This window comes from Lissotriton helveticus, chromosome 6, assembly GCF_964261635.1.
Source record: "Lissotriton helveticus chromosome 6, aLisHel1.1, whole genome shotgun sequence".
NCBI lineage: Eukaryota > Metazoa > Chordata > Amphibia > Caudata > Salamandridae > Lissotriton > Lissotriton helveticus.
This window is the reverse complement of record NC_136067.1, coordinates 1356400142-1356422024: the sequence shown is the minus strand read 5'-3', so window position 1 is coordinate 1356422024 and position 21883 is coordinate 1356400142. Positions and strand designations below refer to the sequence as shown.

The 21883-nt window shown below is 46.9% G+C and overlaps 1 protein-coding gene across 3 annotated transcripts in view; it reads left to right on the top strand.

Moving 5' to 3' along the window:
* GNPAT (glyceronephosphate O-acyltransferase) overlaps positions 1-21883 on the top strand; it is a 555169-nt gene that overhangs the window by 509810 nt on the left and 23476 nt on the right. For all 3 annotated transcript variants that reach the window (XM_078649084.1, XM_078649086.1, XM_078649085.1), the window contains exon 15: positions 3864-3925. In XM_078649084.1, the coding sequence (XP_078505210.1) occupies positions 3864-3925 (62 nt within the window). The remainder of the gene's footprint in view (positions 1-3863; positions 3926-21883) is intronic.

The window sequence follows — 21883 nt, the reverse complement described above, 5'->3', positions numbered from 1 at the left end:
ACCTCAAGAGGCGATGGATGGCTGGCACGGCCCCAGGCAGGTAAGGGGTTAGCGGTGGAGCAGTGCTAAAGTGCGACCGCGATGTTGGTCTGCATTGCCACACCCCCAACAGATATCTTAGTGACTTCCCTAGGGCTCTGGCGTATTTGTCAGTCTATTTCAGGAAGTTCAAGTAATTTCTGCCTCAGTCAGATCTCCGGAACGTCGGTTGATAAGGGTGCCAGGCAACCTATTTTAGGTGCAGTAGAGCCCACAAGGCCCTCCTAACATGTGCGGAGATGCTACTGCAACTGGTCCCTAGTAACGAAAAGGTGTGATTTGTTCTGTGCCTTTACTGATTTGTGTGGTTTAGAGAAGCTGTCATTCTACAAAAGTGATACATCGTAACACTGGCCCAGATCAAGGCAGAAATTCTGAATAAACGGGTTGTGTTCTGTGGACTTTCAAAGCTCTAACAATCATGATCCTGTATGGTTGCCAATCAAGTCTTCATAAAGATTTAGCACTACTGACTGCCTTCCTGTAGCTGCAAAAAGTCCACTGCTGCCCCTATCTGATTTGTTCGGTGAGGGATTTGTTAAGGGAGCTGACGCTGAAGCACGCCTGCCTTGCTCAATGAAACAGGATTTTTTTTTAATCGAGCAATTCTGGACCTCTAGCTTTCAAAGGTCGTTCTCTAGAGATCATATTGACCTTGAGCCAGACTGTAGATCTGTTCCTGAGAAACACCACCTCGAATGCCAGATGGTTCCAGAAGCTGCATTTCTCAGCCATTCTTAGTTTTAAGAAAATGTTCTAAAACATTAATTTCCCAATTTTCTCAATCATCTGCTCTTCACTGAAGTCTCAAATAAGCACACTTAGTTTACCTGACTTACCAGCATATACCCCGATGGGGGGAAAAATGTTCAACATTGCAGGAGCAGTTTGGATTCATCAAAAGGGTATTGATGTCTGCTGGTTGCAAGTTTTCTACATACGTGATCCTGATACACTCTTAAAAATTTGTTTACCGTATTCAGTTTAGTATAACTGGTTTCCAGTGCAAGATGTCTAGAGTGGCAGAATTTTAGGCTAACCACAGACTTGGTGAACGATTCCCATAAAGTTTAATTGTCGGTACATTTGTGACATATGAATATACTAAACATTTGGCATCTGCCGGCCTCCTTGGCTTCCAATGTGCTAAAGCAGATGAGACGTTTTTATTTAAGTGGATAGATATGAATTGGGAAGGGGAGAAAATAAGGCCCAGTTTTCCTGCCACTCCATACCACACCTTCAGCATGGTGCTGACCCGAGGCGATAAGTACGCTTTTGGGATCTGCCATTTTTATGTAGCCAAATCAGGTTGCATAGAGGTTGTTCTACTATGACATAGTCTCTGGTTTGGACCATTTTGTTAGGATTCTCATCTGTGTTGCATGTCTGGGAATCTGGTAGGGCTAGTTGTCTTATGCTTCTTGTGTGTAAAAGTCTTAAGTGAACTATTGGTGTAGCTTTTCACTATATGAATTTTGTGATTTGTCTTAATCAGTGCAAGAAATCCCTGTCTACTGCTTTTGGAAAGGCTTAAAAAAATACTAGGGATAATGTTCATTTTAATCATGTTTACACAACTTGTCCAAGAACGAAACAGTCCTGACCATGAATCAAGGTTCTTTCTGACTTCCTGTATTGAAGATGGGAAATTGGATTATAGCTGAGTTTGCTCTGGTATTTTTGTTCCAAAATATTTAATTTAACTGGAAGCCCAGTGGAAGGGAAACTTATCTTTTAATGACTAGACCTTATATCGTGGCACCCACTAAGAATTCTTCCTTTGTTTAACAGATTCCAGCAAGGAGGTCTTGGGTCTCTTGCATGTTATCAGCATTCAAGCTTTAGAAATGTGTGATCTTTGAGTTCTTTGTGGATCCATGCCAGTATTTCAACTCCTGGGCAGTATTTGAAATGTTTAACTTGTTGGGATGGGGACCATACTAATCCAACCGTCACACTATTTGTATTAATTGAGCCCCAATTAGAAGAATAAAAACTGATGGGTGGAGTGCTTGAAATATTCTCAGCCACTGGTAATTATCACGCTGCATTATTCCACTCTGGACAAGAATCAACCATATGCAAATAAGTCATGGTCCTACTCTAGCAGAAATAGTCTAGCTTGAACTGTCAGGCCAGATCCACTTCAACTGGAACACAATCACCCCCAAACTGAATTCAGCCTATTTGAGCCCCATCACTGAGGTACAACTTGAGCCAGTGGCATAGTGAGCACAGGAGCCACATATTGGTATACCTGGTGCAATGAAGACATCTCACTTAGAAAAACAAAATGCTGATGGGTAAAATGTTTAAATTAATTTCAGCAACTTGTATTTACATCAAATCCATGTTCCAGTCTATATTTTTGTTGTCCTCCATGTAGACAGAGTCCAGCCATGTGCAGATCAGACTTAGTCCTACTCTATTAGAAACCATCCAGCTCAGTGGCACTAACGAATCTTGAGGCTCCCCCTGCAAAGTAGACGGAGGCAGCTCCCCGCTTATTTTTATTGGACTACTCATAGTTCACTCAAATTCAGTTCTGTGATCTGCATGATGCACGTTCTTTGCAGAAAGCACATTAACTTGTTGCGCAATTTTTTGATGTGTCCGAACTGCCAATATACAAAATTATGATCTCTTTCCAGTTGGAACATTCATCACCAGAGTTATCTTGATTGTTGCAATAAAACAGCTGGATACACAATGAACTCTGCAGCAGATGCTTTTTAACCCATGTTTTAAATAAACCAACCCCCCACCGAGCACCTGTCACATCACCCTAAAGTCTGCCCTGCAGGTAGGGCCAGGCAGAGTACCCTATCCATCTGAATTGGCCTGTGTACTGAAATGGACAGAATTGCAGATCAGCAGCTGTGACTTCCTTTTGTGAAGTGGTGGCCATGGGCCTGGAACACAGGGAGTCTGCTGACAAATGTCTAGGGCCACCCACCCTATACTGATCTGTTAGGTATAGACCAACCCAGTAAGCATACATACTGCTTTACAGTACCGCCATCCTATTTGCCCAGTCTTTTCTTCCGATTTTAACTGGTGTACGAATTATGCATAATGCCCGTAACGTGAAATGACGATCCTTCCGTTTTGTTGAGAAGTACCTAATGTCCCACAACAAAACCAGTGGTGTCTGAAGGCAGAGGCTCCAGTCCTTGTAAGCCTGATGGGAAAAAAGATGAGAGAAAGATTGTAATATTAAAAATATGTTTGAACAGAGAGCGATTATGAAATAGGTAATGGGGCAGGCTCACTCTCCACCTGAGAGTGATGGTAAAGGATGCTGCTATTTGATAAGACCGCTTCACCACAGGATCAGACAACGCAATCACAAAAGGTTATATGATTCAAGTCTTCAAAGAGCTCAAATCAGTGACCATTTTAGTTAATACTGATTTGTAACACGAAGTAAAGGAAATATAGGTGGATGTTTCCGAGCTGAGTAACAGGGTATATACCATGGAAGAGAATGTGGTTGAGCAGGAGCTCTCTGGCCATGGGCCTGCCTTCCGTGTACTGTGCTGGAGGGGGCCCACAGGAGCTCGAGGGCCCCTCTGCATCACAGAAGCTATTGTTACCCCACTTATCCAACTGGAAGTTCTAGGCCACTCCCTCTGAACGAGACCAGAAGCAGCCCCAGACCAGTGCCAGCCTAGTAGGGTCTCATCTATTAGGCCCAATTAGCCATACATTATTGAATCCCATTGTATAAGGGTCACAATCCGATGTGCTATTAAAAAAAAAAAATGTTTAGGAATTAGAAATTCAAGAATGGAGTGTTTCACCATGTTCATTTTATACAGGGACAAGGGATACATATACACAGTGAATAAAGAGGCCGTTCGAAGAACGAGGGATATTCTAGGTAAGTTAATTACACTTTGTACATTTGATTGTTGGATAATTGTTGTTTTAGTGCAGTGGTTCCCAAACGGGGGTCCCCAAAGCCTCCTCAGGGGGTACGTGACTACTTTGAAAATCAAATCATATTCACAGATTAATAAAGTGTGTGTGTGTGTGTATATATATATATATATATATATATATATATATATATATATATATATATATATATATATATATTTCCAGCACAATATCCTTATGACTTCATAAGAAAAACGCCAAGCCCCAATTTTCTATGAAGCAATTTATTCTTCAAAAAGCAGTGGCAAACAACACCCGACGCGTTTCAGAACCAGCTGGTTCCAGGACCCGTGACCAAGGAACCGGCTGGTTCCGAAACGCGTCGGGTGTTGTTTGCCACTGCTTTTTGAAAAATAAATTGCTTCATAGAAAATTGGGGCTCGGCGTTTTTCTTATGAAGTCATAAGGATATTGTGCTGGAAATACGAAGGCTCGCAACCTAGCCGGAAGCCCGCCGTCGCAAGGAGGCAGAGTTAAACTTTGCAAAGGAGATTTGTTTATATATATATATATATATATATATATATATATATATATATATATATATATCCATTTTAAAACCTACTGTAAATGTGAAGGAGTTGGAAAAATGAAATTAGTATTCTCAGATTGATTTGTGGGAGCAGTGCAAGTGCATCAAACTGAATATAGTATTGATGACAAGTGACCTCAATTAAATTTAGAAAACCTCCAACCATTTTGATTTTTTTATTTATGTGTTTTCTATTTACATAAAATGTGTAATTTGTGTATTTGTTTGATGAATGCTTTTTTCTGTATTTTTGTGTATTGTTTTGTGGTTCAAATCATCAACATTTCTTAGGCCTGGGTTTCTGGCTTCCGGTAATGACTCTTGGGGGTCCCCAGATTCGAATAATGATTCCGTTGGGGTCCCTGGGTTCCAGTAATGATTAAGTGGGGGTCCCCAGAAGTCAAAAGTTTGGGAACCACTGTTTGTGTCTTAAGTAAAATCTCTTCTTTCTTGCTACATTTGAAAAGAAAACATTTTATGTGCTTGGTAAACTTTCTATATATTGCCATGTTTTCTTGTGGAAGATGACCACAGAGAACTTTGAGTCAGAACAATAATGCAATTTTCAATCAATACCATACCCTCTATCCTCGCAAACCCTCACAGGCCCTCGTCTCACAACAACAGAGGAATCATCATCAATAATCTCTGTAAAGTCCCACTTATCCAGGAACCCACCTCTTCCCCCGTCTCCCCACGTCTAAAATGCTCACTACTGAATTGTAGATCGGCATCGAAACACGCCACTGACATAGCCGACCTCATTATCTCGACTAACCTTGACCTCATCATACCCACTGAAACATGGCTTACAGACTCTTCCTCGCCCCTAATCGACATTTTGGGTCCCCCTAACTATGACATCATCAGACTAGAGAGGTTGGGAGGCAAGATTGGAGGTGGCTTTGTGTGCATACACCGCAGCAACATTACCATTAACAGAGCCATACCTTCGTTACTCCCTTCTTGTGAATACATCAGTCTCGACATTAACAGCAATGGTAAACCTGTCTGCTTGCTCCACATCATCTATCACCCACCTGGCGAAAACCTCCTATTCACAGAACACCTCATGGACCTGATCACATCACTCAACGGTCGACGAAACACACAAATTTTCCTGGGTGACTTTAACCTCCACTGGAACGACCTTAACGACACAGTAGTCAACAGCCTCAAAAACGTCCTCAACGCCTTAGACCTCATCCAACTGTGCAACAATCTGACACACAATAAGGGCACAATCTTGGACTTAATAATTGCTAAGACTGATGCCACCCAACTGGAATCGATCCTCCCTTGTGACTGGTCTGACCATCACATCATCACCTCCTTCATCAATGAAACAATCAAGCTGACCTCTGCACAAGTTACAAAACCTAAGGTATGGAAAAGGGACTGGAAAAAGCACAACACAAACTCCTTACCCACCTCTAGCAAGAATCTACTTCTACCCCCCGCTGGAACTTCCAATGTAACTGACCTCACCAACCACTACCTAAACTCCATGACCTCGATAATTAACGAATTTGCTCCCCTGCAACTAAAGAGAGTCTCCACGAAAGTCTTTAAACCCTGGTTCAACGGGCTCCTTAACGAGGACAGACGTTCTCTCAGAACTGCCGAACGCAACTGGAGATCAGTACCGTCTACGTTTTGTGCTGGCTAGCGGTTGGATGCGTTAGGTGTAAGGGTGCTGGCACCTGCTATAGGATAGCCCGACGAGGTGCGGGCATCTACCGTTCACAGCCATTGGAGTGACTCTCGTTTTAACGGGAGGTTTTGGTCAGGAGCAGCATAATGGCCTGCCCTGCTGAGTATTTTGGGTGTTTACTTTTTAAATTATCACATGCACTTCACTATTTTTCTCGATCCTGGTCCTGAAGAAGCACCTATGACCTTAGCGGCAACAGAGGCGCGAAACATGTTGACCGTTTTTATAACACCTAGGCATAATGTGCTATTTGGGATTATACTCTAATTTTGAGTTTTTATTCTGCCAAGAGGGCCACTACATAAAAAAAACGTTTATAGGTTACCCCTTGACAGTTTTCACTCACTATGCACACACTTTGTTACCCTCATATAGGACCCACACCCTCATGCACCATCCGGCATGCCTCAAAAGATCTTCGATAAAGGGACCCTTCGGGGGACCCATTGGGAATTGCAGAGCCAGCCCAACGAGGAGCAAATGCCTGATGATGAAGCATGACATCCCTTGGGGTGTGTGAGGGCAACAAGAGGCAAGACATGTTCTTTCCCCTGTTTTGGTGGGCCTGCCCCACCTAGAACTCCTTTCCTTTGTTTGTTCTTAGTAGATGGCGCATGGGTGTAATTTTTTTGACCCTGCCCCTGGAACCGTGTCCTCCATTTGTCATATATGTCATTTTAGGGAGCATGGACACTGGACCATTAACTTGCTCCCGGTCCCCCTTCTTATTTTGATAGATCAGTACCTTCTGCCAGTCTCCTCCTGACACTAAAAAGAAAGAGAAATGCTTATTTTTGTACGGTCAAACGCACTAAAGCAGACTTCCTTAGCCAACAACTTGACCAGGCAAAAAATCGCCCCAAAAAACCTTTTGAATTAATCAAAACGCAATCTAAGGACCAACCGCAAAGGCCAGTTGAATTAACTCACCCACAACCATCTTGTGATGACTTTTCTAACCACTTTAACCTAAAGACGGAGAACATCAAGAAAGATCTCCTCAAGGACTTAATCTCTCACTCTGGCCCCCTCACCAAATCCCCCCCACCCCCTAACGCTTCTCAATAAATCCCATCAAAGTTTACCTTGAAAAACAACGCAACATGGTCATACTTTTACTCATACTCTTAAGAAGCTACAGGAAAATTTCTCAGTGCCCTGAAGCCTTCCAATCACCTCACGGACCCTCTCCCCGCAAATGCGGTCAAAGATCTTACACCTTTGCTACTACCCATATGGACCAAGATCATCAACAGTCCACTTCAACAAGGCTGCATCCTGGACTCGTTAAAGGTAGGACAGTTGTCTCCCATCCTTAAGAAACCCACAGCTGACCCCACGGACCTCAACAACAACCGCCCAATCTCCAATATTCCCACCCTGGCCAACCTTCTGGAAAAATGTGTTCATCACCAACTGACAAAACTTATTGACTACTTCAACCCCCTAAATAAACACCAATCCGGTTTCCGGGCAAATCACAGCACGGAATCAGCCATGACACACATCATTGATGATGCACTACAACTTCTCGATCAGAACGAAGCATGTCTCCTCATCCTATTAGACCTTTCCTCAGCGTTCGACACGGTCAAACACGATCACTTGACAGATCTGTTGAAACACAGAATGGGTCTCTCAGGACCAGTGCTAGACTGGTTTACCTCTTTTCTGCATAACCAGACTCAAAAATTCAAGGTCAACAACACACTGTCCAAACCAGTTCCTGTTATGCTAGGTGTCCCACAAGGTTTCTCGTTATCCCCCACACTCTTCAACCTCTTCATGGAACCACTCACCGATCTGTTACAAACATCCAACGTGCAATTCCACATGTATGCAGACGACACTCAACTCTACCTCAAAATCAACACCTTGGACGACATTAGTTTACTCAACGATACTCTTAAGACCACCAAAACATGACTGGCAATGAATCACCTCAAACTGAATGCCTTAAGAACTGAATTCCTCCTTATTGCCCCACCCGCCAAAGTCCCCACAATGCACAATTTGATAAAACACCTCACAGCACTTGATGTTCAACCAACCATCGTGGACTCTGCGAAATCACTTGGTATAACTTTGGATAGTAACCTCAATATGCAGAAGCATATTAGTAATGCAAAGAGGGGAGAAAACTTTCAGATCAATACTCTAAGGAAGCTGAAGCCCTTCCTACCTCCCAATGACTTCAAGTTAGCGGTTCAGGCTCTAGTTTTACCTCGGCTGGACTATGGAAGCATCTCGTTATGCGGTCTCTCCAAGGCCACTACAGCTCCTCTAAGAGCCTCCACCACCACGGCAGCGAGACTAATCACTGGCTCAAAAAAAAGGCCCACATCTCCCCGGATCTAAAATCTTTAAACTGGCTGCCATTTGAAGCCAGAATCCACCTGAAAATAGCTTGCATGACGCACAGGGCCCTACATCACAATGCGCCCAGCTATCTCACACAAAAACTCACAATATCTGGAGGGTCAAGATCAACAAGAAGTGAGGACAACCTCCTTCTTAAACCACAAAAATTCAAAAAGAAAAAAACGTATAATCGCTCCTTCTCAGGAATGGCACCTAGGATCTGGGATGCCCTACCACCAGAAATAAGACTGAACCCCTCCTCCTCTTCCTTCAAACTGGAAGTAAAAGGCATCCTTATGGCTAAATTTCCATAAACATTGCCTCACATGACTGTGGAGAACCCCTACTCCATTCTTCTTTCTTACCTATTTAATGCTTGGATCTTATATGTACAGCTTCGTTTTCACCATCAATGACTACCATGATCCTTCAAAACCAATCGGTACTGTTTTGCGCCTCATCTGACTTACCCTTCTATCCGTTGATTGTGCTCTGCCGCCACCCTTTTGGTCCTGATTATCCTTAAATGTTTGATATGTCCCTTTGCTTTTTGATGTTATACTTACGGTCCTGCTTATTTTTACTGTTTGTTATGCCTATACACTTTTTTACTGTAAAGCGCTCTGATACCCGCAAGGGTCATTTCGCGCTCTATAAAACTTTCAAATAAAATAAATAAAAATTCTTTATTGGTTTATTTGATAGACACACCAGTTATCATTTACAGTCCACATAGCAGACAAATCAAGTTATGCAGTAAAATACTGAGAGATATTACAGAAAATTCACATCGCAGTCCGATCAGCATACTCAAGCAAAGTAAACGATCGAAGCATAACAACAAATGTCTTTGATACACCGAAATGCTTAATTGTTATCACCTCCAAAATATGCATTGTGACATATTAAAGATTTGGGACATACTTTTTTTTAATTGACCACATGAATCTACTTCTTATTCCACTACATATGCATACTTCTTGTTATGCCGATCCGCAAGATTCGTGCCCCCAATAAAAGCTACTAATAATGTCCCTGTAATATTTCTAATTATTCAAATAACCAAATTCTTTATTTATTTTTTTCTAACCGGCTTTCTGTGGTGTCACAAGATTCTGTTTGCTTTCTTAATTTTTTCTATTTGTATATCCTGGATGTGTGCATTTTAGTCTTCAGTCTTACTTTAATGCGAGTTTAGTCCTTTAGCTCAAGCGCCTCAACTTTTTGAATCTCTGCTAAACTGTCTTCACTCAGTGTACAGAGGGAGAGAAAAGAAAATAGCAAATCTCTCTATTGGGACCTAATAGTGTCCTCTTTACATGCCCAGAATACACAGTTAATCTCCCCCTCGGCTCAGTTTTCACTCCGAGGCAACGACGGAGAGTGCGTGGCCTCCCTTTCTTCCTGAGCAGTGGCCAGGTGAGGTGAGGTTTTCTCTCCCCACAATAAGGGAGAAGATACACTCTTTTCAGTTTGGAAAGCAGATGTAGATCCCACTTTCACATCACTTAAGTAAGTGTTGCAGTAGCACCATAGGTCCTGACGAAAGCCCTTGAGGCTGAAACATGTTGACCGAATAACAACATTGGTGGGTAGCAATTCCTTACATGCTATCAGCATACTGTTTTTAACCATACCACTTTGATGGTCAGCCCTAATAAAGTATTTCATGACATCATCGTAGGTATTTTTAGAATCACTTGGATTATTTTCCTTTTCTTCTTCTTTTTCTTTGAGCACTGCAACCTCAACCCCTCCCGCTCATATACTGTCATCTGTTGGTGAAATGTTCTGGGTCCATCACTAGGCAGTCCTATGGATTGTTTCCAAGGCAGACCCTAGAGGACACCATTTACCAACATATACCCAGATGACGAGATTCCACTTATGAGTGGGCTGATGGGTATCTTTTTCCTCTCCTTGTGCATCTTCTCTTGTTTTTGTTTTCTTGGTTGTTTCCAGATTAACTGTGTATTCTGGGCATGTAAAGAGGACACTATTAGGTCCCAATAGAGAGATTTGCTATTTTCTTTTCTCTCCCTCTGTATTTCTGAGACCTTCTGTACCTTCCGTGTGTTTTAGTGTCTAGTTGGGGGACTAGGTACCAGTAGGTCTATAATAATTTTTTTCCCCTCGGACCCCCCCTTAACCATTTATCTCTCTGTTCACTCAGTGTACACCTTTGTATTAAAGACCATTTCAGGGGTATAGGATTACACGGCCACTCACAGCTGATGTGCCAAAGGTGCTCCAATAGTAAGCTTGTCTGCACACTGCGTCAGCCATTCTAGCTGTTTTTCACAAGAAACCTTTCCTAGACACCAGGTGAGACACTCAAGGGAAGACCTATCTAATATAGGCCTTGATTGGCTTGACCCTGATACATTTTTAAGGTGTTACTTTCCCTTGTCTTCCCTACACAGATGGGTTGACTATGGGCAGAGCATTGGATGCACTTCTAGAAGAGGGCAATTTGGCACTTGGATGCTCTAAGGTACTACCATCCTTGTCAAGTGAACAGAGGATTAGCATAAACAGTAATAATTTTCACTCTGAATTTAAAACCTGGGTGGTTCAGAAGGACAGCCTTGGGCCCATGATGGCCTTTATTGCACACTAATCAAAGCCCACTCAGCTGTCAATCATGCGATAAAAATGTATGTTCTGTAGTAGGGGATCTCTGTGTATAGTCATAATCTAGTGAATAGTCCCGCCCATGTGCGTGGACCCCGGCAATCAAAAATAATCTCTTAAGTTGTCAAAAAATTGCAGAACTGCAAAGACACTTAAGAGAAAATTTAAAGACAGATAATGCAGCCTATATCCACAGGCTACACTGTCCAGTACTTCAACTAGAAATTCCACCAAAAATCCACAAACCGCAAAGCCTGTCCAGATTTCCCTTGCTTTTACTGCAAAAACCCCTCAGAAATGATAGAGAGGAAGGCCTGGACAGACAAGCCCCATAGGCTGCCATTATGTGGCTTAAACAGGATACTGTGCCTTTAAGGAAACCTTCTAGAACCTTCTCCCAGTATCCCAGAATGCATAGCAGGTCCCACTGACTTCAGTTCTTTTTTCCGGCTCCTGCTTACAGGACCCTGGCATTGAGCTCTCCCTTGTTTCAAGGGGTTATTGCATGTTTTGGCACTTTTTGTATACTAAAAGTGTTGCAGTTTACTTTCTTGGCTTTCTCTTCTCTTCTGTGTGCTGCTTCAGGTGTTTTAGGGCTCTAAAATGCCTGGACTCTTTGTGAAGTGTCCAGCATGTGAGAGGAAGAAGGCCAGAGGTGATCCCCATGATGTCTGCATCGTCTGCCTCCCTGAAGATCATGTCCCTGAGGAGTGTGTCATCTGCCAGCAGTTTACAACTCGCACTCTGAAGGAAAGGGCGAAGATCAGGCTGTCTGGCCTTGAGGAGAGGCGCCTGCAGGCTGCAGGTGGGTCTGGGCAGTCAGGGAAGGATCCCTCTGCCTCTGCTGAGGCCTCTGGGGGGCTCCCCAGAGGCAGGAAGCCCAGCAAGCGATCCCGGTCTCCGTCGACGTCGATAGCCTCGACGACGACGTCGAGAGGGATGACGGCGGTGTGCTCCCCTTCTCCCCGGGGCTCCGGGACGAGACATCGGGACGGCTCGACGTCGAAGCCACCGCTGACGAAGCCGCCGTCGACGTCGTCTTCATCGTCGACGTCGAGGGCTTCTTACCGACGTCGTAGACATCGGCGCTCGCCGTCGAGGCGACACCGCCGGTCGACGTCGAGGGGATCCTCGACGTCGAGAACATCCAGACGACGTCGGCGACGCTCATCGTCGAGGAAGGACCGTTCGGCGTCGAGGAGACGTGCGACGTCGAGGAGAGAGAGGTCGACGTCGAGAAGGAAGAGGTCGACGTCGAGAAGGAAGAGGTCGACGTCGAGAAGAAAGAGGTCGACGTCGAGGGATCGGCGCTTGACGTCGAGGGATCGGCGTTCGACGCCGAGGAAGGAGAGGTCGACGTCGCGGAGGCGGCGTTCGACGCCGGAGTCAAGGAAACGCCCTTTGACGCCGGAAAAGCGACGCTCGACGTCGAGCAGACGGAGGTCGACGTCTAGGAGTCGGTCAGGCTCTCCGAAGCGTCGCAAGAGGGATTCTAGTCCCAGGAGTCACACTGCTTCCAGCGGGGGACGCAAGAGGAAGCGGTCTCCGGCTGAAGGGGCGGGCTCTCAGCCCTCTTCCCCTATAGGATCGCAGGGCACGGTGTACTCTGCGGTGTACACTCCTTCTCGGCCTCGGTCGACGCATACACCTGGTCCGAAGGCGGTCACTCCTCCTCCTCCTCCTCTACCTCGAGAGGACCCGCCGACGCTGCCTCCACTTCCAGCGGACGACCCGCCTCCACCGGTTCCTCCGCGGGGGCCGGCACCGCAGCCGGAGGTTCCTCCTCCGAGGTCCACTTCGCTGCCGTTTTTGCCTGTACCTCCTAAGGGGACCCCGAAACCTGCGCCCAAGGAGGCTCCGAGGAAGACTCCACCACGGAAACCGGTGGGGAGGCCACGGACTGGCAGGTCTCGCTCTCGCTCTCGCTCTGGGAGACGGGACAGGTCGCGGCACAGATCGTCCTCGCGGTCTAGACGCCGCCATAGGAGGCGCGAGTCTCGCTCCCGCACGGGATCCTCTGGCTCCAGGGATCGTTCTCCTACCCTGTCGGGATCACCGGATACGAGGGTGTCCCCGATTGATGACCTGGTGGCGTTCCAGGATGTCCTCTTGAGGGGCGCTGCGAAGCTGGGCATTCCCCTGACAGTGCCCACGCCGAAGACGTCCGTAATCTTTGAGACGTTGCACCAAAAACACTCGTCTCGCCCTCTCCTTCCTCTGGTACCGGGCCTGGAGGAACCAGCTATGGACCTTTTCCTCACCCCAGCGGTGACAAAGGCGGCACCATCTAGATTGCTGAGGAAGTACCGGGCCCCGGACTCGGACCCGGCTTTTCTGAGGGCGGAACCACCTCCGGACTCCGTCATTGTGACGGCGGCACGCAAACAACATGCCTCCGCTCCGTCATCCACGGTTCCCCCGGATAAGGAGTCCAGGTGGATGGATTCGGCAGGGAGGAAGGTCTGTGGAACTGCCGCCACCTCCATGAAGGCTGCGAGTGCCACGGCTCTGCTGGGTCGGTACGCCCGCTCCCTCTGGGACTCCCTGGAGCGGTTTGCGGAGCACTTGCCTCGTGAACAGCGTGAGGATTTTCAGGAAGTGCTGAGTGAAGGGATGCTGGTGGCCAACCAGATCATCAGTGCGGCAGCGGACTCTTCCCTGTTGGCTGCTCATGGTTTTTGCCATGGGGTCAACCAGAGGCGCCACGCCTGGCTCCGTCTGACGTCCCTGAAACCGGACGCACAGCAGAGGGTGGCCAACCTGCCGTTCTCCGGCAAGTCTCTTTTTGGACAGCATGCGGACGACGAGATGGCCCGCATGAAGGCGGAGGCCGAGACGCTCACGGCGGTGGGCCTCGAGAAGCCTAAGGAGACGAAGAAGCCGTACCGCTCATTCCAACGGCGGTCCGGCGGACAAGGCCGTGGACGTGGCCAGGCTTCGGGACATTCGCAACAGCAACAACAGTTCCGTAAGCCGTTCCAGAAACGCCAGAGGGGCAGGGGAGGCCAGCAGTCGGCTCCAACGCCCAAGGGCCAGGCTGGGTCTAGGCCCTAGGAACTTACTTCCCCCGGATCCGTTACCCACTCCGGTAGGGGGAAGCATCCAATTTTTTCCGGCAGAGTGGAGAAAAATTACTCAGGACAAGTGGGTGCTGAATATTGTTTGCAATGGATACAGTCTTCGGTTCACCAGCCCGCCTCCATCGATTCCTCCGGTCAGCTCGCGGTTTCAGCTGCTCGAGCTCCAGGTGGAGGCCGATACCCTGTTAAGGAAAAGGGCGATAGAAGACGTGCCTCTGTCCCAGAGGGGACGAGGCCTGTACTCCCGGTTCTTCCTGGTTCGCAAGAAGGACAAGAACGAGTTCAGGCCCATTCTGGACTTGCGACAGGCAAACAAGTGGATTCGCAGGGAAAAGTTTCGCATGCTGTCGTTGCATCAGATTTATCCTCAGTTGCAACAAGGGGACTGGCTCTGTGCCATAGACCTACAGGATGCATACTTCCATGTGCCCATTGCGCGCAAACACAGGAAGTTCCTGCGGTTCCAAGTCGGCACCAATCATTATCAGTACACAGTACTCCCATTCGGACTGAAGTCTGCGCCGAGAACATTCTCGAAGTGCATGGCGGTGGTGGCGGCGCACCTGCGGAAGAACAAGGTGTTTGTCTACCCGTACCTGGACGATTGGTTGATCAAGGCATCCTCCTTCTCGGAAGCGCGAGCACACTTCCAGAAGACGTGCGTTCTCTTGGACAAGCTGGGGTTGCACATCAACATGGCCAAGTCGGTCCCGACTCCGGTCCAATGCATACAGTACTTGGGAGCCTCCATCGATACGCTGTCAGCAAGCGTGTCTCCTTCGGAAGAGCGACGATTATCTCTCCTTCGGAAGGCTCAGGCTCTTATGTCGACTCCATCTACAACAGTGAGGACGGTGTCTTCTCTACTGGGTTCGATGGCCTCTTGTATCTTCCTGACGCCGCACGCACGACTGCACATGAGACCGCTGCAGGAGTGCTTGGAGGACCAGTGGGATCAGAGGACAGGATCCTGGGACGACAGGATACGACTGTCTCTGCATGCTCTTCAGTCTCTGAAGTGGTGGTGTTCAGCGGAGAATCTCCTCAGAGGGGTTCCTTTTCACAAGGACATTCCCACGCAGACTGTCGTGACGGATGCTTCTCTCCTGGGATGGGGAGCGCACTCCGGGACTCTACAGATTCAGGGAACGTGGTCACCAGTGGAGGCCACGTATCACATCAACTTCCTGGAACTCAGAGCTGTTCACTTGGCGCTGAAGGCCTTTCTTCCGTCCTTCCAGACCAGCTCCCTGCTTGTGCAAACGGACAACACTACCACGATGTACTACCTCAACAAGCAGGGGGGCTCGAGATCCCGCACTCTGTCACAGGAGGCGCAGGCGATCTGGCACTGGCTCCTGGCCAGAGGACTGACGGTCACGGCTACCCATCTGCCGGGTGTGCAGAATGTTCAGGCGGACGAACTCAGCAGACTCATTCAGGAAAACCACGAATGGGTCATAAACGACGAAGTGCTGGGAGAAGTCTTCGCAAGGTGGGGAACTCCAGACGTAGATCTGTTCGCCACCGCCGAAAACAGCAAATGCCGAGACTTCGCCTCCAGGTACTACCAGCCGGGGTCGCTGGGGAATGCGCTATGGATCAGCTGGTCGAACAGCTTTCTGTACGCTTTTCCTCCCATTCCCCTGATTCCGGCGGTACTCATCAAGCTGGCCCGGTCCAGGGCTCGGATGATTCTCATTGCCCCGGAGTGGCCCAGGCAGTGGTGGTTCACGGACCTGCTTCACCGTTCTCTCCTTCCTCACATTCGGTTGCCGTGCAGGCCGGACCTTCTCACGAAGTTCGGGGGGCGGATGTTGCACCCCAGCCTCTCGTCTTTGAGTTTGGCGGCATGGCTCCTGAGATAGTGCAGTATGGACATCTGAATCTGCCCGCGGATTGCATGGACATACTGAAGGAGTCTAAGAGACCTTCCACTAGGACTTCATATGCTTACAAGTGGAAGAGGTTTTGTATCTGGTGCCAGTCTAGGAACCATGACCCTACGACCTGCAAGGAAGATGTCATCCTTCCTTACCTTTTACATTTGGCGCAGTCTGGCCTTAATGTTCATTCCATTAGGGTTCATCTTGCTGCATTGACTGCCTACAGGAAATGCCCTTCACAGACTTCTTTTTTCCAGATCCCTGTGATCAAAGACTTTCTGGAAGGATTGAAGAAGGTGTTCCCTCCTGTCAGGCTTCCCTCGCCTTCATGGGAATTGAATGTGGTGCTGTCCAGATTGATGAAGGAGCCTTTTGAACCCATTCACAAGGCTTTGTTGCAGCACCTGTCCTGGAAGGCGGCGTTCCTCGTGGCCATTACATCGGCCCGCAGGGTGAGTGAAATTCAGGCGTTGTGTTGTACTGAACCTTATACTGTATTTCATGCTGCTAAGGTTGTGATGCGTACTCACCCTAAATTTCTTCCCAAGGTTGTTTCTGATTTTCATGTCAACCAGACCATAACTTTACCTACGTTTTTTTCAGAATCCTTCCTCTCCGGCGGAACGTTCTTTGCATTCCCTGGATGTTAGGAGGGTGTTGAAATTTTATCTGGATAAGACCAAAGATATTCGTAGGTCAGACCAATTGTTTGTCAATTATGGATCAGTCAGGACGGGTCTTGCTACCTCTAAGCAGTCCATTTCTAGGTGGATTGTGTCCTGCATTCAATTGTGTTACCAAAAAGCTAATAAGACCTTAGGAGGTAAGCCTAAGGCTCATTCCACCAGGGGCAAAGCTGCCACGACAGCCTTGCTCCGTAATGTGCCGATTGCAGAAATCTGCAAGGCCGCCACTTGGAAGTCGGTCCATACCTTTGCTAAGCATTACTGCCTGGACTCTGATGCCAGGGCAGACGCTCAGGTTGGGCAGGCTTCGCTGCGGAATTTGTTCGCACAGTAGTGGCATCATGTTTTTTCTCCACCGCCGCTTTGGTGTGGGGATGGGCTTGCCATTCTATTCACTAGATTATGACTATACACAGAGATCCCCTACTACAGAAGGAGTAGTTTCTGTTCTGTAACTCCAGTTCTGTAGTAGGGGTATCTCTGTTATAGTCATAAGCGCCCGCCCTCCTCCCCGGTGGAGAATTGTTCATGTAATTAATGCTACAGGTCTGGCGTTTTTACGCCTTCAAAAAGAACTGAAGTCAGTGGGACCTGCTATGCATTCTGGGATACTGGGAGAAGGTTCTAGAAGGTTTCCTTAAAGGCACAGTATCCTGTTTAAGCCACATAATGGCAGCCTATGGGGCTTGTCTGTCCAGGCCTTCCTCTCTATCATTTCTGAGGGGTTTTTGCAGTAAAAGCAAGGGAAATCTGGACAGGCTTTGCTGTTTGTGGATTTTTGGTGGAATTTCTAGTTGAAGTACTGGACAGTGTAGCCTGTGGATATAGGCTGCATTATCTGTCTTTAAATTTTCTCTTAAGTGTCTTTGCAGTTCTGCAATTTTTTGACAACTTAAGAGATTATTTTTGATTGCCGGGGTCCACGCACATGGGCGGGACTATTCACTAGATTATGACTATAACAGAGATACCCCTACTACAGAACTGGAGTTACAGAACAGAAACTACTCCAACTATTGGATCAAGGGCTACTAGACATTCCGTTCATTAAGGAGACATGACATTCAGATACTAGCGGTCGTAATGGATTAGCTATGTGCCCCACAAATGTTACTCTGGTTCACCGTCCCCTTCCTTTCCTACTGGGTGGTGGCTTGGCAGTAATTGTCAATGCGAACTACTCGATTAGTGAATTTGAACGGCTGCTTTTTCCTCATGCGGACACTTCGTGGTTTGCTATCTCATCCCCAGCCTTGGAGTTTTTTTAGTTTTGTGTGCTTTTGCCTATCAGTCTAGTTGATTCTTTCATCAACACTTTTTATTCCTAGTGCTTCCTCTTTCTCTGTTGCACACAATTTTGATAGTAGTTGGGGACTCCAGTACTTGGGAGACCACCCTTTAGGTCCTTTGGCAGATAGATTTATTAGCGGCATGCCCGCCTTAGAGCTCCATATGCGAGTTCAGAGGTCAACTCATTTTGAGATTTATCTTTGGGTCTCAAGGATCAACACATTGTATGGAAATTGTGCCATTGTTGTGGACAGACCACTATCTAGTCCCTTTTACTTTTAAGCATGACTGAAGTTTCTCATGGAGGCAGTTTACCTTTGAAAACACAAAGCACAAGCCTATTCTCAAAACTATCTATTGAGTACTTTGTTCATGGACTGAGGGCTTTTAACATAATTTGTAACTTGGTCGCAACAATAAACTGTTAAAAGCGATATATAGAGTGGGTAGAGATTGCTTTAGATAGAGTTCTCCCCTGCAATAAATCTAGTGGGTTACGCCTACAGCCCCATAGTATAGCCCTTCACTAAGAGAAGCAAAGAAAGGCTTATAAAAAGCTGGAAAAAAACTAAGTGCAGTGATTACTCTGCCTGCCAGAGTGGCATAAAAAATGGTATTGAAGGAATATAAAAATTATCTCGGCAGCGGTTGAATTCTTTAACAAAAAAAATTCGGACAACTGACTATTCTTCTAAAGATCTCTCTCAAATATGTGGTTTTTCTTCTAGATATTCTGTTGTCTCAATCGAGAACTCACAGGAGCTGTTGTATAAATTATCGAACTTCTTTGAAGAGAATATTTCTGTCATCTGCAATTCTCTAGCATATTTTACTGAGAATGTGCCCTTTTATGAGCACACTCTGGAAGTCCAAATGTTATGGAGGGTTTCAGGCGACTGAGGGATTGTTCAAGGCCAATGTATTGGACCTTGTTCCTCGTTTGGAACATCTGGAGCATCTCAGATTAGAACAATGCATATCCACTGCTAGTTCTAGATTCTTCTAGCTCCCCTCTGGATCCTATACCTCCTGACTTTTGGAATGCAGCTATGGCAGACCTTGCGCCTCCATTGCTTGAGGTCTTCAACAGCTCCCTATTGAGTGACTGTGCCCTAATGAAGTGGAAAAAACTTTGAAGTTCCTCTTTAAAAAAAACAAAAATCAAATGCTGACTGTTCCATACTATCCAATTTTCTACTGTACCATCAGTGCCAGTCAGGCCCTCTGGATCCATCCCAGATCCATACTGACTCCCATAACAGTTCCCCATCCTGTGTCACAAGCTATGCCGAAACGAATCCTCAGATGCCAATGCCAGATGACGACCAACCCATAGTGATGTCTGATAACGAAATGGCGCTGCACTGACCTGGACAGAGGCCACATTCAACACCACTTACCTCTCCCCATTTAGGCATTTCCGTAAAGGGCACAGTGCCCTTTCCTCACAGCAGATCACCGATTTTTTCTTCACCTTTTTGGTACTTATTCAGATAATGGCATGTATGCTGCTGAAGATGAATTTGCTCAAGCCTAACATGAGGGCAATTGGAATGAAGATTTCTAGGGTGCCCGTGGAGTGGACACTTCTCAAAAGAGTGACTTGGTTTTGCCTCCGGTACCTGCCACGAAAGAGATTGCATCATTTGTCATGGTCAGGCGGAGGGCTGCTGAGATACTAGACTTTCATCTTGGCTGTTCACAAAAGTTATGGCGGTGGTTGCAGCAAATTTTCGGAGATCAGCGGTCCCAGTATTGCACTACCTCGATGACTGGCAGCTGAAGGCTGCTTGCCCGATGGAGTTGTCACCAACCGTCAGACTAGGTCAAACCTCCTTACATGGTTGGGGTTCACTATGAACGTGCCAAAGTCACACCTGACTCCTTTGCAGATGCTTCCTATCATCTGAACCATTCTGTACATGGTGCAATTTCGCATCTATGCTCCTTAAAAGAAAGGCCAGGACATTCAGGGTATGATGCAGATCGTTTGTCTTCTGTCCTGGAGTGATTGAGGATGACTCTGTGGCTGCTGTGACTGTTGTCCTTCTGCATCCTGTTGGTCAAGCACACCAGATGACATATGTTGGCTCTGCAGTCGGATCTGGAGTCCCAGTGTGTATAGCATATGGGGATCTCTCCGTTCAGGCCCAGATTTTGGGGGAGACTGCAATAGACCTGAAGTAGTCACTGCATAATTATGATTAGATCAGCAACAGGCCTCTCTTTTCTACCCCACCCGAAACAGACAGTGATGACTGATGCATTGCTTCTGTATTTGGGTGGTCACTGGGGGAGGTGGAGATAAGAATTCTCTGGTCTCTGCAGCAGCCTTACTCCCCATCATCCTGTTCGAGGTGCAAGCCATCAGTTTGGCATTGAAAGCTTTCTTGTCTTCCATCAAGGAAAGGTTGGTTCATGTGGTCACAGACAACACCACCCCAAGTGGTACTGCAACAAGCAGGAGGGATAGGGTTGTGGACCCTGTGCCAGGAGGTTCCACGCCTCTGGACATAGCTGGAACTCCAGAGGATTTCCCAGGTGAAGCAGCACCTGGCGAGATCTTTGAATACCAGGGCAGACAAACTCATCCGCCAAAGTATTGCTGATTATGAATGGCAGTTACATCCGGAATTTGGATACGGTCTTGTCCATGAATGGGAATCACCTAGGATCAATCTCCTCGCCACCACCAAGAACACGCGGTGTCAGCACATCTGTATCCTGGAGTTCCCAAAGCAACTATCGCTCGGAGACCCATTCTGTTTATAGTGGAACTCTAGATATTAGCGGGAAGGTGTACAGAGTCCAATTAATCTTAGTTTCACCCAACCAAAATGATGTAGAGGCATGTGGGAGCAAGTAGCATCCAGAATTGCCTTGTGGGAGTTTAAGGATCAGTACTGTAAGTAAGGTCAGTCACAGACTTAAGCGAAATTTGCTTGGAAATTGAAAAACTAAATGAGACAAGTCACAAGATGTACAGTAGCAACAAGTGAACAAGGAGCAAAATTACCCTGCGAAAAGCAGAGGCAGAAAGTCTTCTGTCAATGGTCTGGTGCAAAATGGAATGCGTCCATGTTAAGTGCATGGTATCTCAAACAAGCCATAAGAAAATCTCTTCTAGTCAACGATACCATTCTCTGAACCCAAAATAATTACTTAATGATCTACAAACTGCACCCTTGAAAACTAGATGCTTTCAGATGTTTGTACTTCGTCCTGCATATAGCGCTACGCGCTGGAAATCTGTTGCCATTTTAAAGCCCCGTTTTGTCGCTTTAGTTGATTTGATTTTCGCTCGTTCTACCCTGTTTTTAAAATTAGATTAGAACTGTTTAAATAATTTTAGGCGCCTTACCTGTGCCCTTAGACATGGATCGCACTGCTGCATTGTAAAAACCCTGCTGCATTCACCGCCATTTGGGCGGCCCGGCCCCCGCGCTTTGTTTTCCTGGGACGCCATCTTGGGTGGGTCAGAAGCACTCCTCAGCTATTCGCTGAAGCAGTCACGTGGACCCGCTAGAGCCCTATATAACGCCTAGGCATGGCGCGCAGCGTGAACGCGCAGCGTGGACGCCACAGTGACGCCAGAGTCACGCCAGAGTCCAGCCCGTCTGCGCCCGTCCGCGCTGAGGACGCGCTGGGCGGCTGGACTCTGGACGTAGGCGAAGGCACTCCACCCCCTTACAGTTATTCCCACCAGGAGTTGTTAA